Source organism: Microtus oregoni, unplaced genomic scaffold (genome assembly GCF_018167655.1).
Source record: "Microtus oregoni isolate MIOR12 unplaced genomic scaffold, Mior012 000002F_ref0000024, whole genome shotgun sequence".
NCBI lineage: Eukaryota > Metazoa > Chordata > Mammalia > Rodentia > Cricetidae > Microtus > Microtus oregoni.
Window position 1 is genome coordinate 60,691,513 of NW_024543061.1, and position 17,019 is coordinate 60,708,531.

The 17,019-nt window shown below is 38.4% G+C and overlaps 1 protein-coding gene and 1 pseudogene across 12 annotated transcripts in view; both read right to left on the minus strand.

Moving 5' to 3' along the window:
* Positions 1-17,019, minus strand: part of Erc1 (ELKS/RAB6-interacting/CAST family member 1) — a 360,167-nt gene that overhangs the window by 127,653 nt on the left and 215,495 nt on the right. For all 12 annotated transcript variants that reach the window (XR_005972232.1, XM_041630969.1, XM_041630950.1 and 9 more), the window contains one exon: positions 16,754-16,914. Coding sequence is in view for 11 of the 12 variants with exons in the window: in XM_041630969.1 (XP_041486903.1) it covers positions 16,754-16,914 (161 nt within the window). In the remaining variant the exon portion in view is untranslated. The remainder of the gene's footprint in view (positions 1-16,753; positions 16,915-17,019) is intronic.
* LOC121443888 lies at positions 2,756-2,852 on the minus strand (annotated as a pseudogene).

Below are 17,019 nucleotides of genomic sequence, written 5' to 3' on the forward strand. Positions count from 1 at the left end.
AGGCATCCTCCTGAATATTAACCTTCATCAGGCGATGAAAGGAGACAGAGACAGAGACCCACATTGGAGCACCGGACAGAAATCTCAAGGTCCAAATCAGGAGCAGAAGGAGAGAGAGCACGAGCAAGGAACTTAGGACCGCGAGGGGTGCACCCACACACTGAGACAAAGGGGATGTTCTATCGGGAACTCACCAAGGCCAGCTGGCCTGGGTCTGAAAAAGCATGGGATAAATCCGGACTTGCTGAACATAGTGGACAATGAGGACTACTGAGAACTCAAGAACAATGGCATGGGTTTTTGATCCAACTGCACGTACTGGCTTTGTGGGAGCCTAGGCAGTTTGGACGCTCACCTTACTAGACCTGGATGGAGGTGGGTGGTCCTTGGAATTCCCACGGGGCAGGGAACCCTGATTGCTCTTTGGGCTGACGAGGGAGGGGGACTTGATTGGGGGAGGTGGAGGGAAATGGGAGGCGGTGGCGGGGAAGAGACAGAAATCTTTAATAAATAAATAAATAAATTAATTTAAAAAATACATAAAAAATTTCCTTAGTTATGATAAAAGGTAAATTAGGCATAAAACTTTAGACTCAAAGGGATAAGATAAATGATAGAATATTTTCAAAATACAAATGGACTGGATATTGCAACTATAATTCCTACTAGATAACTGTTTCTCTTATATATAATTTTACTATGTTAAAGTAAAAACCTTCCTTTTTAATTAAATACAAAGGGAAAATGTTGTGGAAAAATCCTAATGTACACTGTGAAGATGTGTTGCAATCACTGTTAATAAAAACTAAATTGGCTGATGGCTAGGGGAGAATTTATAGGGTAGAGAGAATGCTTGGGAGAAAGGCTAAGTAGGAGGAGAAGCCATGAGATGCAGAGCAAGCAAGAAGAGAAGTACAAGTTGTTTGTGGTTTAATCCCAGCACTCAGGAGGCAGAGACAGCTGGATCTCTATGAGTTTGAGGCCAGTCTGGTCTGTAGAGTGACAGGCGCCAAAGCTACAGAAAACCCTATCTCAAAAAAACTCAAAAAACAAAAATAAAACCAACAACAGCAACAAAGTTAGCTAAAAAAAAAAAGGGGGGGGGTTGAGCATTTGTAATTAATAATAAACCTATATGTAGTTATTTGGAAACTGGCTGATGAGACAGAAAACTTCAACTACATTATTCATTCCCCTTGCCCACCAACCTAACTTTCTGTCCTTTTTCATTTCTTAAAAAAATGAAGTACAGTTAGTACTGTCCTATACACTTGGATATGTGGCCTTCCACTGGGGCATGTTGAACCCACCAGGTGCCACACCTTTACACAGGAAACGGTTTTGAGACAACATCTCACTGTGTAGGCTTAGATGGCTTTGAACTCAGAGATATGCCTCTGCCTCCTAAATGCATACAAGCATCACCACCATGCCTAGCTTCCAACATGTATTTTTAACACCTTTATTGAGAATTGAGTCCTGAAGATACTCTGATTCAAATCCCCTTAATGTTTCACGGCTTCATGTCTTCATTTATGCAAACAGCATGTCCACTGTGTTATAACGGAACTGTATTATGCCTGCAGTACTGCTCCACACTTAGGTTTCTTTAGGCATTTATAGTTTTGGTGCTACCATATCAATTTTAGAACTTTTTCTCTAGTTCTGCAAAGGGTTGCTCTTAGTATTAAAATAACCCCTATTACAGTGAAGGCTAAATTTCTTTATTTGTATGACTGTTTCTTATAAAATTGGGTACCTCAACAGTTGGAGGCATAAACTTACAAACAAATGTCCCCTTGATCAATGTAATTGGCTCCCATAACCTCATAGGGAGTAGGACTATTAGGAGGTGTGGCTTTGTCAGAGTGGGTATGGCATTGTTGCAGGAAGTGTATCATTGTGTGGGGCAGGCTTTGAGGTTTCCTATCTTCAGGTATCTCCCAGTGTCTCAGTCCACTTCCTGTTGCTTTCTGATCAAAATGTAGCTAGCATAATGTCTGCTGTGTGTATGCCACTATGCTCCTCACCATGCTCCCACCATGATGATAATGGACTGAACTTCTGAAACTAAACAGGCCACCCAATTAAATGTTTTTCTTATAGGAGTTGCTGTGGTCACAGCAATAGAGACCCTAAGAAAGACTATCAATATGCAGTAGGGATTCTGCTTACTTTCATTCGTTCATTCTGTTTATGTTTTCACATGTGAAATGAGTCTCTTACAGGGAGCATTCTGTTTGATCATGCTATTTGTTAAGCAAGTCTGTGTTTTTAGTAAAGAATTAAGACTACTTACATTCAGGGTTACTGTTAAAAGCTATGTCCTTTCCTACTGCACGTACTGGCTTTGTGGGAGCCTAGGCAGTTTGAATGCTCACCTTACGAGACCTGGATAGAGGTGGGCAGTCCTTGGGCTTCCCACAGGTCAGGGAACCCTGATTGCTCTTCGAGCAGATGAGGGGGGGGGACTTGATCGGGGGAGGGGGAGGGAAATGGGAAGCGGTTGTGGGGACGAGGCAGAAATCCTTAATAAATAAATAAATTTAAAAAATAAAAAAAATAAAATAAAAAAACATAGAAAAAAAAAGCTATGTCCTTCCCTTCTGTTTATTTTATTCAGATAGTTCTGAATGTATTTTTCTCATTTCGTTCTCTTACTTTGTCAGCTTAATGCCTTATTTTATTGGTAATTTGCCCCCTACTTTTCATTGACATATCTATTTTTCTAGTGGAATTTGTTCATACTTTTTTATTTTTAATGGAATGCTTCACAAATTTGTATTTTATCCTTGTGTAGAAGACATGCTAATTTTCTCTGTATTGTTCTGTTTTAGCAAACACACATCTGTTCTTTTAAAAATCTGTCTGTGTGCACGTATGGCACTTGTCAGGAGATCAAATGACAGCTTTAACCATGTGAGTTCCAGGGGCTGAATTCAAGTTGTCAGGCTTGGCAGCAAGCACTTTTACCTATGATTTAAAAGCCACAGTCTGAGAGTTTAATATTGCCTGTTCCTTTGCTGTAAGGTGGTGCAGGCGCTTGGTATTTAACTTTCTGTAGAAAATGAACCCACAGATGCACAGTGCACTTTAAGTACTGCCTATATAAATAACACTAGGGTGGAAAAACAAAGCCCAAGAGTATTCTAAATACATCTGTAGTGATCCTATAGTACTGTACATTTCACCTGTGTGTTGACAGCATCTATAAAATCCTAATTGTTTATTAAGCTCTTACCCAATATGGGAAATGTCTTATTTAATTCCAACTAGATTATGCTATTTTCTGAATGACTACAATTAACTTTAAAATTTTATGTTATGAATTTAAATGGTAAGCTAAAAAACTTTCATAGGTAAGGTTGTAGAAGGCGGAGAAAAAAAATCTATTAAATATAGACCCAAAAGTTGAATCAACAAGGAGAAAGAAGTAGTAGCCAGCATAGATCCACCAGCTGACTGATGGAAAGCGTTTTTTTGTTGTTGTTGTTGTTGTTGTTGTTTGTTTGTTTGTTTTAAATACAGGCTGGAGAGATAGTTCATGAGTTAAAAGTATTTGTTGCTCTTCCAGAGGATTTGAGTTTGGTTGCCAGCACCCACATGAGGCAGCTAACAAACACCTCTAACTCCTGATCCAAAACCACTGAAGCTTTGGCCTCTGCAGACCTGCCCACATGTGACATACACTCAAATAACAGAAAACTGCTGTAGGATAATGGTCTCGTACTTCGTAAAGGTTTGTAACTTGTATTTTAATAAAATGCTGATTGGCCAGTAGCCAGTCAGGAAGTATAGGTGGGGCGACCAGGCAGGAAGTATATATAGGTGGGGTGACCACAACAGGAGAATACGGGGAAGAGGAAAGACACAGTCTGCAGTTGTTATACAGATAGAGAGGAAGCAAGATGAGAACGCCTCATTGATAAAGGTTCCAAGCCATGTGGCTAACATAGACAAGAATAATGGGCCAATTTAAGATGTAAGAAACAGTTAATAAGAAGCCTGAGCTAATAGGTCAACCAGTTTATAACTAATTTAGACCTCTGTGTGTTTCTTTGGGATTGAACAGCTATGCGACCAGGCGGGTCAGAAATCTCAGCCAACAGAAAATAATCATAAATCTTTTTTTAAAGGAATGGAAGGGTTTTCTGAGCGTTGTTTTGACTACTAAGAGAGAGGGGAATACTAACTGAATTCAGAGTAGAGATTGACCCAGCTTGTTAGAATCTCCATAACTTAAATTTAAATTAAACATGACTTAACTTAAAATAAAAATTACTATAACCATTAGCCTTGTTACTTTATTATTCTGTCCCGCCTCCTTTCATTCTTTTTTCTTTCTTGGGGAAAGAGGCTAACATAAAAGGGCAATAAAAAAATAACAGTTAACAAAACCACAGCATAAGAAGGACAAGAAGACCACTGTGGGATTTGCAAATAAAAACTGTTCCTTCTCCTTAGGTTTGCTTAACCAGCTCAAATGTTCCTAATGAAGAACTGGCAGGCCACCAAATGCACAATTTTACATCTCCCTGAACTCATGGCTGCCACTTATCTGTAACAGATGCTCCAAAGTTATAATCATAAATGCTAGAGATGGAAAAGAACTATTAGGTCATTTTTCTTGGTTTGATGAGGCCAGGATTGTTCCATAAAACTGGACAATTCCAGAGCTTTACCAAAAAAAATTATATAAATGGGTCATTGCTGTCTTGAGAAAGATGATTCTTCACTCTGGGTACAGAGCCACACAAAAGAATGGTTAGGCCCATTTCTTTTGGCAGTCTTCTATTTTTCTGACACCTTGAACTCTCTAGTTACACTGAGAAAGCTTTTGGTTTCTCTAGTTATTAATAATTTAATAGGTTTAAAGGATTTTATTTTTCTTATGAAGTATCACCAGGAAAAATGAAAAAAGTTTATTATTAACAGTTTACTGTACAAGAAGCTATTCTCAATTCTATGTAAGCAATCCACTGATCTTTTATTATGAAAGACCATCCTTCTAAAAATGAGAGTAGTTGATGCCTAAAGAGGCTAAATAACTTGCTGTAGTCACAGAATGAATGAGTGCTAGAGTGGAGCTCAGGTTCAGGCTCTGTTACTGATGGGATATCCTCTTACCAGTCACTAAGTGCGCAGAAACACACATCATAAGTCTCACATAAATTAATAACAAAGAACATTCTGCAAATTCTCAAAAACAAGATGCACCACAGCCAGGATGATTAGAATTGAGCCAACATATGGAGTAAAGGAGACTGGACAGAATAAAGGAAAGGTCCTGACTTTGTGTGTTGGCTAACCTTGGCTGTCAACTTGAGTATACGTGGAATCAACAAAAATCCAAGCAGCTGGGTACATCTGTGAAGTTTCTTGATTGGATCATTTCAGGTGGGAAGACCAGCCTTAAGTCTAGATCTTCTGAGGTTGGAAGACTTCCACTCCCCTACCCTACCCCTCAATCTGAACCATTTGAGCGAGGATAGACCCACCTTAAACCTGTGCCACACCTTAGTGGCAGCCTATGTAAAAGGACATTAAAGAAGAACATTTTTGCTTTTTGGCTGCTTGACCTCTCTCCCCCTCTCACTGGCTTACCTATCCTGCTGCAGAGGTATTCCTTAGCTGATATTAGAATCAAATTCTTTGGTGTTCCAGTGTATACTGAAGTCAGCTGATATGTACAGCCTCATGAACTGAACAACTATTGCATTTTTTGGACTTTCTGTTGGGAAATAGCCACTGTTGTGACTAGTCGGACCAAAGCATGAAAGTCGTTCTAATAAACACCCCATAAAAGGAACTGAAAGTTCACTGCAATCAGAACCCTTAGCATGTCATTTATACTGTTTTGTGTATAATTCAACCTGGGTTAAGTGCACAGTTTTTAATAGATTTCTAAATCATTGTATTTCTGTGCTACACATTAGAAACCTCTTTTTTTTTTTTTATTCTTTCTGCTTGTTTTGTTTTTTTGAGACAAGGTTTCTTTGTGTACCCCTGGCTGTTCTGGAACTTGATTTGTAGATCAGGCTGCTCTCAAACTCAGAACTCAGAGATCCGTCTAGGATCCGAGTGCTAGGATTAAAGGCATGTACCAAACAACACCCCCTGGCTAGAAATTCACATTTTAAAAAAATGCTTAAGTGTTTTACATTATGCTGCAGATGAAAAGAATACTAACAACTTGTATTTTGTGTACTGGGAGAACCATATGGACTGATCAACAGGCCCCTGGAGAGAAACCTGTTGAGAACCACCATTTTCTCTACGCACGCATTGGATGGAAGTCAGGCATATCACAACCAGATGTTTATTAGAAGAGCAGTGGATAAGCTCATTATTGCAGTATGGAAACATAAGATTGTTGTAGGAGAATTATTTGCACTTCCATCCCACTGCTGTGGCAATAAGTCCACTGTGAATCACGCATAGAATAAGTGATTTGCTGACCAGGATCAGCCATCGAGTTGTTAGAAAACTGAGGAAGTCAAATAGAGAGAGAAAAGAAGAGAGGAGGGAGGGGCTGGGTGTAGTTTTCTGGGACTTTGAGATGGGAAAAATGTAGAGAATAAGGTAAGTTGATCGATCCTCCACTGTTCCTTGAATTTATCAGGTTTTTATCTCAATTGCTAGTTCCCAACTTTTATTAACACTAGAACGATTTAGGTAAACACTGCATTTGGTATCCAACACGTTGCCTTAGATCACACCTAGGCAGTTAAGCAGTCACAACAGCACCAGTCCAAAGCACCCCACTGCTCACTGGCTCTGTCCTTCAGGCTGTGCCATGCACTAGCACACTGTGCCCCCATCGACACTGCCCATGAGCAGGTATCCTCAGATCAGCTGTGCCCCACCAGTAAAAGGCAGTTTGGTCCTCTCCAATGCTGTGTCCCAGGCAAGAGGGTAGCTCCTAGGGCTCACCCCCTCTCCCCACACTGCACCTGAGCAGCCACAAGGCCTACATGTGCAATTAGCATGGCTCAGGGCACCCTGCTGTCCCAACCCTCCCTGCAGGCACAATCAAACATCAACACTGAAGCTTATTCCACCCACCCTGCATAGCTCTGTTGGTGCTGTTATGGTGAGACAGCTGGGAATTCCTAAAGGGGAAATTAGGGTTTGCATGTGTGTGTTTTTTTTTTTTAACAAAAAAAGGGGAGTTATCTTTCTCATGTTAAAAATCAGAAATACCACAATGCAGGGAGTTAAGATCATGTTTTGTGCTACTATGGATGGCTTATAAATGCAAAAAAATAAATAAATAAAGGGATAAATCACATGGCTGGGATTGACAAAATACCAATTTAATTTATTATTAGTTTGGTGATTTATACTTTTTTTTTTTTTTTGTTTGTTTTTTTGTTTTGTTTTTCGAGACAGGGTTTCTCTGTGGTTTTGGAGCCTGTCCTGGAACTAGCTCTGTAGACCAGGCTGGTCTCGAACTCACAGAGATCCGCCTGCCTCTGCCTCCCGAGTGCTGGGATTAAAGGCATGCGCCACCATCGCCCGGCTGGTGATTTATACTTTATCCCTAAAAAGATTTGATAAGTATGACAAATATGAAAAATTGACTGATAAGATACAAACCTTAGAAAAACTGACTATTGATAAGATGCAAGCTTTAGAGAGACTTAACACTGATGAGATACAAGGTGATAAGGATTTAAGTTGTCCAAAAAAATTATCATCTGAGGCTGAGAAAGAATTGGCTTTGGTAGAAGAGAAATTACTGGATGCACATGTGGATCGCTTAAAGCAAGAGATTGACTGTATTGTGGGCTTAGTACCATCTATATATTCTCCAAAAGAAATTTGTACATGAAGAGAAGATAATATTTTAGAATGAATATTTTTCTTATAAAGAACTCAAGAAATTAGACAATAAAATTCTAAATAACCAAATTAAAAAATGAAATAGTGAACTAAACAGAAAATTCTCAACAGAAGAATTTCAAATGGCCAAAAGGTACTTAAAAACAAGTTCAACTTCCTTAACTATTAGGCAAATGCAAATTAAAACAACTATGAGGTACCATCTTAAACCTGTCAGAATGGCTAAGATCAAAAACACTAATGATAGCTTATGCTGGAGAGGATGTGGAGTAAGGGGAACACTCATCCACTGCTGGTGGGAATGCAAACTTGTGCAACCACTTTAGAAATCAGCATGGTAGATGTTCAGAAAATTGGGAATCAACCTACCTCAGGATCCAGTAATACCACTCTTGGGAATATACCCAAAGATGCTCAATCATACTACAAAAGCATTTGTTCAACTATGTTCATAGCAGCATTATTTGTAATAGCCAGAACCTGGAAACAACCTAGATGCCCCTCAACTGAAGAGTGGATAAAGTGTGGCACGTTTACACATTAGAGTACTTCTCAGTGGTAAAAAACAATGACATCTTGAATTTTGCATGCAAATGAATGGAATTAGAAAACACTATCTTGACTGAGGTAACCCAGACCCCCAAAAATTAATATGGTAAGTACTCATTCATAAATGTAAACAAAGGACATTGAGCCTATAGTTCAAGATCCTAGAGAAGCTAAGTAATAAGGTGAACCCAAAGAAAAACATATATAGACCCACCTGGAAACTAGAAACAGACAAGATTGCCTGACAAAATTGGGAGCATGGGGGACAGAGGCAGAAGGAAGGGGAGAAGGGAAGGGTTGAAGAGAACTTGAGGGAATGGGATAGTCGAGATGGAGGAAGGACAGATATGAGAGCAAGGAAAGAGATATCTTGATTGAGGGAGCCATTATGGGGTTAGCAAGAAACCTGGCTCTAGAAAATTCCCCAGGAATCCACAAGGATGACCCCAGCTAAGACCCTAAGCAAGAGAGGAGAGGATGTCTGAACTGGCCTTGCCCTGTGTCAGACTGATGATTATCTTAAATATCACCATAGAACCTTCGGCCAACAACAGATGGAAACAGAGGCAGAGACCCACATCGGAGCACTGAACTGAACTCCCAAGGTCCAGTTGAAGAGTGGAAGGAATGACAATATGAGCAAGGAGGTCAAAACCATGAAAGGTTCATCCACTGAGAGGATTTAACTGAGCTAATGGGAGCTTGCCAATTCCAACTGGACTGGGAGTGAACAAGAATGGGATCAAATTAGTGCCTCTGAATGTGGTTGGGGCAGACTGAGGGGCCACTGACAGTGGCACTGGGATTTGTCTCTACTGCACATACTGGCTTTTTGGGATCCTATTCTCTTTGGATGTATACCTTGCTCAACCTAAATGTAGTAGGGAGGACCTTGGACTTTCCACCGGGCAGAGTGTCTTGCCCTCACTTAGGATTGGAGGGGGTGGGGTAGGAGGGTATGTAGAGGAAGTAGGGAGGAGTGGGTATTTGGGTTGGTATTTTTTAAAGTAATAAAATAAAATTTAAAAAGAATGGTCTTTTTTTTTTTTTTTACAGCACAGAGAAAAAAATTAAGGAACTATGCAGAAAAGGTTTCTGAATTGATTCTAAAAGGAAGGTTAAGATTTCATCAATTAATAGGAATAGACCCAGCAGAAATTGTGGTACTTTTTACTAATGTTGAAATTGTCTCATTATATGCAGAAAATGAAAATTGGCAAAGAGCTTGCAGTAATTTTCGTTTGGGAGAAATTAGCAACAAATATCCCCAAAGCAAGAGACTTCAGTTTAAAAAGAGAACGAGTCAAACTCTTCTTCACATTGTACAGGGAACACCAATTTCTGGAGCCCCTACATTCTATATGGATGCAAATAAAGCAGGAAAGACAGGTTATAAGTCAAGAAAAATAATTAAAGTGTCTCAAAGCCCTTATGATTCAGTAAAAAAAAAAAAGTATTCATGGTGTATTATAAGGTTTTCCAGAACTTCTTAAAAACAGTTACTGAATATCAATATGAGGAAAGATTTGCTTTTGCATGCTGAAAGCACTAAACTTATTTCAGATGATTCAGAATTAACTGTTATTTATTCAATTACAAGAAATAATCAGGAATAGAAATAATCCCTTATATATCACACATATCAGATTCCATACAGGAACCAGGCCCTCTAACATAAGGTAATGATGAAATTGATAAGCTATTGCTAGGAAATGTCCTAGACAACTCAGAATTTTATAAGAAATACCATATTAATAATAGCAAAGGTTTGAAGGAAGGTTTCCCTATTACTTGGCAACAAGGCAAGTAAATTATAAGAAAATGTCATACATGTTCTTTATATAAACAGATTCCACTACCTGAAGGAAGTAAGCCAAAGGGTACTCAAAGAAATTAAATGTGGCAGATGGTTATGTTTTGATGTGGGATTCCCCTCTCTATGCTGCAAATAACACTGGTTAATAAAGAAGCTGATTTGGGCCTGTGATAGGGTAGAGCAGAACTAGGTGAGAAAAACTAAACCGAATGCTGGGAGAAAGGCGGCAAAGTCAAGGAGAAGCCATGGAGCTGCCGCAGGAGACAACAGGAACATTGTTGGTAGACCATGAGCCTCGTGGTAAAATATAAAATGGAAATGGGTTAAATTAAGACGTAAAAGCTAGCCAATAAAAAATTACAGCTAACAGACCAAGCAGTGATTTAATTAATACAGTTTCTGTATGGTTATTTCGGGAGTCTGGGCAACCTGGAAATGAACAAGCGGCCTCCTACTACAATGTCTCATTTGGCAGACATTGCAAAAGTTTGGAAAAGTAAAGTATGTGCCCCATACCATAAATACTTATTCAGGATTTCAATGGGAAACTGCTTTGAGTTCTGAAAAGACTGATTCTGTAATCGCTCATTTATTAAAAGTTATGACCATCATGGGGATATCTGTACATATTAAGACTGACAGTGCTCCAAAGCGTCTTTAATAAAATGAAACAGCTTTTTGAATATTACAATATAAAGCATATTACAAATATACCACACAATCCTACATGACAAGCAATTATACAAAGATCTAACTGCACTTCAAAAGATATGCTTAATAAATAGAAGGGGTAATAAAAGTTGCCTAATATAAATTGCACAAATTCTTTATTGATGCTAAAATTTTTAGTACTAATGAAGAAAGAAAGACAACTGGGGAGAGACATTAGATAATGGAAAAAAACTGCTAAACTAAATTAGTCTGTCTATTTCAAAGATCTGTTGACATCAGAATGGAAACTAGGATATATGTTACATTGGGGAAGATGTATTACTTTAGTTTGTACAGGAGAGGAAAAGATATGAATATCATGAAAATTGATAAACATTAGATTTGAATAGAAGAGACCTTTTGATTAGAAAAGGCCATAGGTAATCAATCACATAGTCATTCCATCTAAATTATCTTAATTAAGATTGAGAGATGTTTTTATTTGATCAGTTTCCAAAAAAATGAAATTCCCCAAAGTCTGGGTTGGGGCAAGGTTTTGTTTTTGTCTTTCCAGTAGAACAAAAGCATCCAACTAAAGAATCTGAAGACCACTAGAACAATAAGACATCAGAAGAAGAACAAATCATCCACAGAAAATGTCCCAAGAAAAATAGTACATTGGTTTAATGGTACAACACATATCCAACAGGAAAATGTTTCAAAAATCTTTCCAAATGTTTGTTTCTACTGTTCTCAACAGACATATAAGGCAAATAGTCTTTTTGCCGTCTCAACTCAATTAAAATTTAAAGTTGGCTTTGGAACACGCACACAAACTTTCTGTTGTGATATAAATGGTCATATAGAGCACTAACTAATTCTGGAAAGAGGCTTCATCTAGTTTCCTATATATGATTTCCGGCTTGAGTATGAAGCAGATAATTAGGAGCTAATTTTGTGTATTTTGGGTATACTTAACAGATTGTTATCTTTTAACGTCTCTGAGACTTGCTACATAAGACATTTAAAAAGTTTAAGTTTTTTGCAGTGAGCTGTGACCATTCCTAAGAGCCAAAAATTGAAATCTCCAGAAGAATGATGGAGCCCTATGATGATTCCACCTGGATGTGACAATGTCACTAAGCTGACAAACTCCACCCAAAGATCAGCTTTGGACTATAAACTGCTCAGAACAGTTTGAAGGCACCTAGCTAAGATCATCTAACATCACAGACTACTCCAGTCAGAACTTCAGATAAGACTTGAACTTTTCCTATCACAATGGACAACAGCCAGCTCTCCCAGGGCTTTATCTTTACCTCAGTTTTTTCAGCATCCCCTAAAGATGCCATCACCTCCAGAGCAGAAAGTAAATTTAAGAACATAATGTTCACATTTCCAAGAAGTGGGGTGGGTGGTTTTTGTTTGTTCGATGAATGTTTGCCATCATTTAGGGGGATTGGTTACAAGTTGCTATTGATCACAGTCAGGGAGGAAACTAAAAGGAAATTGGATTCAGGGATTTCATTCTAAAAAGAAAAGGGTGAGGATATAGAAATGAAAAGATAAAAGGGTAGATATTGAATCTACTTTCAAACTAAAAAAGCAACTAATAGTCACAAATATTTCACATTGGTATGTATTTTTGTGTATTGATACAAGTTTAAGGTTATTTTCTTATATTGTATAAATGTTTCTACTCTTGTTTAAGGTATTTTTGTATATTTATTTTATATTTATTTTTGCTATACTATATGCTCTCTATTTTTTGTTTAAGGTATTGTAACTATGCAGCGCATTTAAAAATATAGTATAAAGTAAGTCCTTGAAAGCTATTTAGGAAAATAAAAAAAAATACAATTTAGTTGTTGTAAGGAGTGGCGGGCCGCTTCCTGCCACCCAGCTCCTGGCCATCAGCTAGCTTTACCTGAAATAATTACACGGAAACTGTATTCTTTTAAACACTGCTGGGCCCATTAGTTATAACCTCTTATTGGCTAGCTCTTACATATTGATCTAACCCATTTCTAATATCTGTATTGCCACTTGAGTGTGGCTTACCAGGACGAGTTTAATGGGCATCCACCTCAGAGAGGAGAGTCATGGCGACTGACCTCACTGCCTTCTTCCCAGCATCCTGTTCTGTTTACTCCGCCTATCTAATTTTCTATCCTATTAAAGGGCCAAGGCAGTTTCTTTATTTAACCAATGAATTCAACACAAAACAGAAGACTCTCCCACATCAGTTAGTAGTTAGTTATTCATTATAATAACCATACTTATAGTCATGTTGGATATGTTTCCAAGGCCAAGCATAGACATATTTAAAATAGACAGATGGTCTTCAAACAGATGGCCTACGAAATATTGAGTTTAAAATATTTTAATAATATATGGCTTTGGGGCTGGAGAGATAGCTCAGAGGTTAGGAGCATTGCTTGCTCTTCCAAAGGTCCTAAGTTCAATTCCCAGCAACCACATGGTGGCTCACAACCATCTGTCATGGGGTCTGGTGCCCTCTTCTAGCCTGCAGGCATACACATAGACAGAATATTATATACATAATAAATAAATATTAAAAAAATAACATACGGCTTTTCATGACAGTGAGACATCTGCTCCTGACAGCACCAATTTACTTCAAAAGAGAATGATGGGCATCAAAGGATTTCCATATGGAATTCGTTTTCATTTGTGGCAAGTTAGTAACTGGGCAAAGGAACTGTCCTTGCCTCAACTGCTGACAGTTTGCTATCCAAACTGGACAAACAGGATGCAAAAGAAAGCAACTGCCAAATGTTGCCAAGACAAAGTAGGACAGTCCTTCAAAATTCCTGCTTCATAAGAAAAGTCTGTCAAATATTCTAGTTCTGTAGACCAAAGATGGATGCACCAAGGTTGCACAGCAAACTTGGGGTGATTGTTTAGGCAGTCAGAAGTCTCTATTGTTTCTTACTTTTGGAAGTTGTTTCCTCTGTACTTCCTGTTTAATCAAATAATTCTATATTGTTCTTGGGTCTCTGATGGATAGTTACAGATAGTTACAGTTTTCCATAGTTTTAATAGAAAGTAAATAAAGTACAAAACTCTGAACTCACCAAAATAGGACAGACAATGGAGTATTTGAATTTGAAAATACTAATGGACTGGACATTGAGAATGTAATTCCTACTTAATAATTGTTGCTACTGTATAGTTTAACGATGTTAGAGTTAAAACTCTTCTGTTTTTAGACAAAAAAAGAGAAATGTTTCATAAGAATTGTTGCACTGCAACCCAGCTGTGACAACAATACCACCTTGAATCAAGGACAGCGTCAGCAACGGCTGACCAGGATTAGCCATAGAGTTGTTGGAGACTGTGGATGCTGAATAGAAAGGAAAAGAAAGACAGAAAGAGGGGCTGAGGGGAAGATTTCCACGGTTTTGTGAAGAGAAAAATATAGAGAGTAGGGTCAGCTGATCACCCCTCCACTGTTCCTTAGATTTATTAGTTTTTTAGTTCATTTTCTAACTCTGAGTTTTTATTAACACTAGAACAATTTAGGTGAAGACTATAGAAGATAGCAGGAAATTTATGTGTAACAGAAAGCCTGAACCACTGTTAAAGCTCTTCAGAAGGTAGTGTCCATGACACAAAGTTTATAAAATATCTAAGTCAAAACATCATGACGAGAGCTACAAAAAGGTCAGCAGTTAAGAGCACTAGATTCTCCTTGAGGGTACCCAGATTTGATTCTCAGCACACACATTACGGTAGCTCAAAACCATTTGTAACTCTAGTTACAAAATACCCTCTTCTGGCCTTCACACCAGATACACATGTAGGGCAATACTCATAAAATAAAAATATAAATAAATCTTTTTTAAAAAATCACTATGTCACTGTAATATAACATGGGAACTAAGAAAGTGATATAAGAAATGGGTCATCCCTATAAAGCAAAGGTTTAGTGTTTTATTTCAAGTATTTAAATTTCTATACTGTTGACACATACCTCTATATTCTTTACTTTGTTTATTATGTGAGACTTAAGATCTTATTGATAAGTTTTGTAAATCATGGTATTTATTTTCCTAGGTGAGGAAAGTTTACAATGAATTTTGGTACTGTGTTACTATAAAACAAACCCCTCACAATTACCTTTCATTCAAGCATAAAAAAAAATCCACACACATTGTTCATACAGTCTCAAAGTTTAAATAATAAAAGGAAATTCTAGCAGCAAACAAACTTCTGTTTTTCTGGAAGTTGCCATCTGAGCTGAGTGGGAAGGTTCTGATAAGAAAATGGATCAACTGTTGCTTAAGAGGTACAAAACAAAACTCATAGTGTTGCTTTCTCAAGGCCTGTCTGTTTCTACAGGGATCCTGGCAAGATCCTCAGCTACTGCATTTATCCAGGTATTTGCAATGTATCACAGTTCAAAGCAACAGAAAAGAGACATTAACATCTTAAACTACTAGTCGTTGAGGGAAAAATTATTTTAGCTAAGAGAGACTGTGTAATGAAGTAGAGAAGACGATCGTGGGATGATCAAGCAAGAGAAAATAAGAGTAATATCAGATGACAGATATTACTATAAGTAAGATGATAGAGGTTAAGAAGCCCAGACAAATACAGATTGCTTGGTGTGACATCTTGTGCAGTGTGCAAACAGCACCAGAAACTTGGGTCTGAAAGAACAGCAGAAGCTGTATGTGTGAGTGATAGCTGCTAATTGTAATTAAAACAGTACCAGCACTGTGATCAAGAGACATAAGAGACATATTTGTTTTAACAAAAGTTCACAGAGTATAAAGAGAACAATCTAAATATATTAGCAGTTAGAGATTTCAATCTCAAGAACCTACATGATGTGAGGTAAGAAGAAAAATGGCATAAATTATAGTGGTGCTTTGCTGAAATTGACAATTTTACAGAAACTGGTGTCTGATGTGACAAAATATGAATTATCAAAACTCAGTGGCAAATCTATGGAAATTCATTATACTATCCTACTTTTATATACATTTGAAAATGCTTAGTGATGGAGGAAGGTCATTGGCTAATAAAGGAACTGCCTTGGCCCATTTTATTGGTTAGATCATAGGTAGGTGGAGTAAACAGAACAGAACGCTGGGAGGAAGAGGAAGTGAGCTCAGACTCCACAGCTCTCCTCTCGGGAGCAGATGCCTCAGAGAGACACCATGCTCCGCTCTCCCGGGCAGACGCACGTGATGAAGCAAGCCGCCAGGTTATACATGCTGAACCTTTCCCGGTAAGACCGGTGCTCACAGATTATTAGAGATGGGTTGATCGGGATGTGAGAATTAGCCTGTAAGGGCTAGAGCTAAAGGGCCAAGCAGTGTTTAAATGAATACAATTTGTGTGTTGTTATTTCTGGTGTAAAGCTAGCTGTGCGGGAGCCGGGCGGGATGAAAAGCAGGCCCGCCACCTGTATTACTACAGCTTAGAACAAGTGTTTTCCTTAATAAAAAAAATTTACATTGTGTGTGTATGTGTGAGAGCCAAAGCATATGCATGAAAAGTAGGGAGACAACTTTATGAAACTGGTTCTCCCTCCACATTTACATGGGCCTAAGGAATGAACTCAGGTCATTAGGTTTCACAAAGTACCTTATGGGGGAGGCTACTTTGCCCATCTAGAAGAACTTTATAACATTTCTAAGATATAGGTTGGTAATAAGATGTGAGAAGCATGGCCTCTTCCCCAGCTGACCTGAATTTTCCTTTGTGCCATGCTTGACAAAATTTGTTCTAGAAAGTAGAAGAAATCAGCTGGCAAGATAATTAGGCTCCCTGTAATAGGGCAATGCACAAAGATGGAGAAACAAATGAGCAGAAGCTTTTCAACTAAGTGGAGCCCAAAGCACAAAGATGCAGACTTACTTCATCTCCAGAACTTCCTCTAAGTGCTTCCTCCTCTCTGCCCGGAGATTGGTGAGGTGTGTCTCCTTCTCTGCTAGGGACTGTTGAGTGGAGGACAGTTTAGCTTTCATGGACTCCAGTTCCTGCTTCACCTTCTCCATGGCCATCAACAGTTCTTCCACCTATGATACGTACAAAAAGGGAAAAGTAAAAACACTATTGTCAAATACAGAGAGTGTCGCTGGGCCATGGGCAACTCCTGGGCTGATAAAATGGAAGATACATGA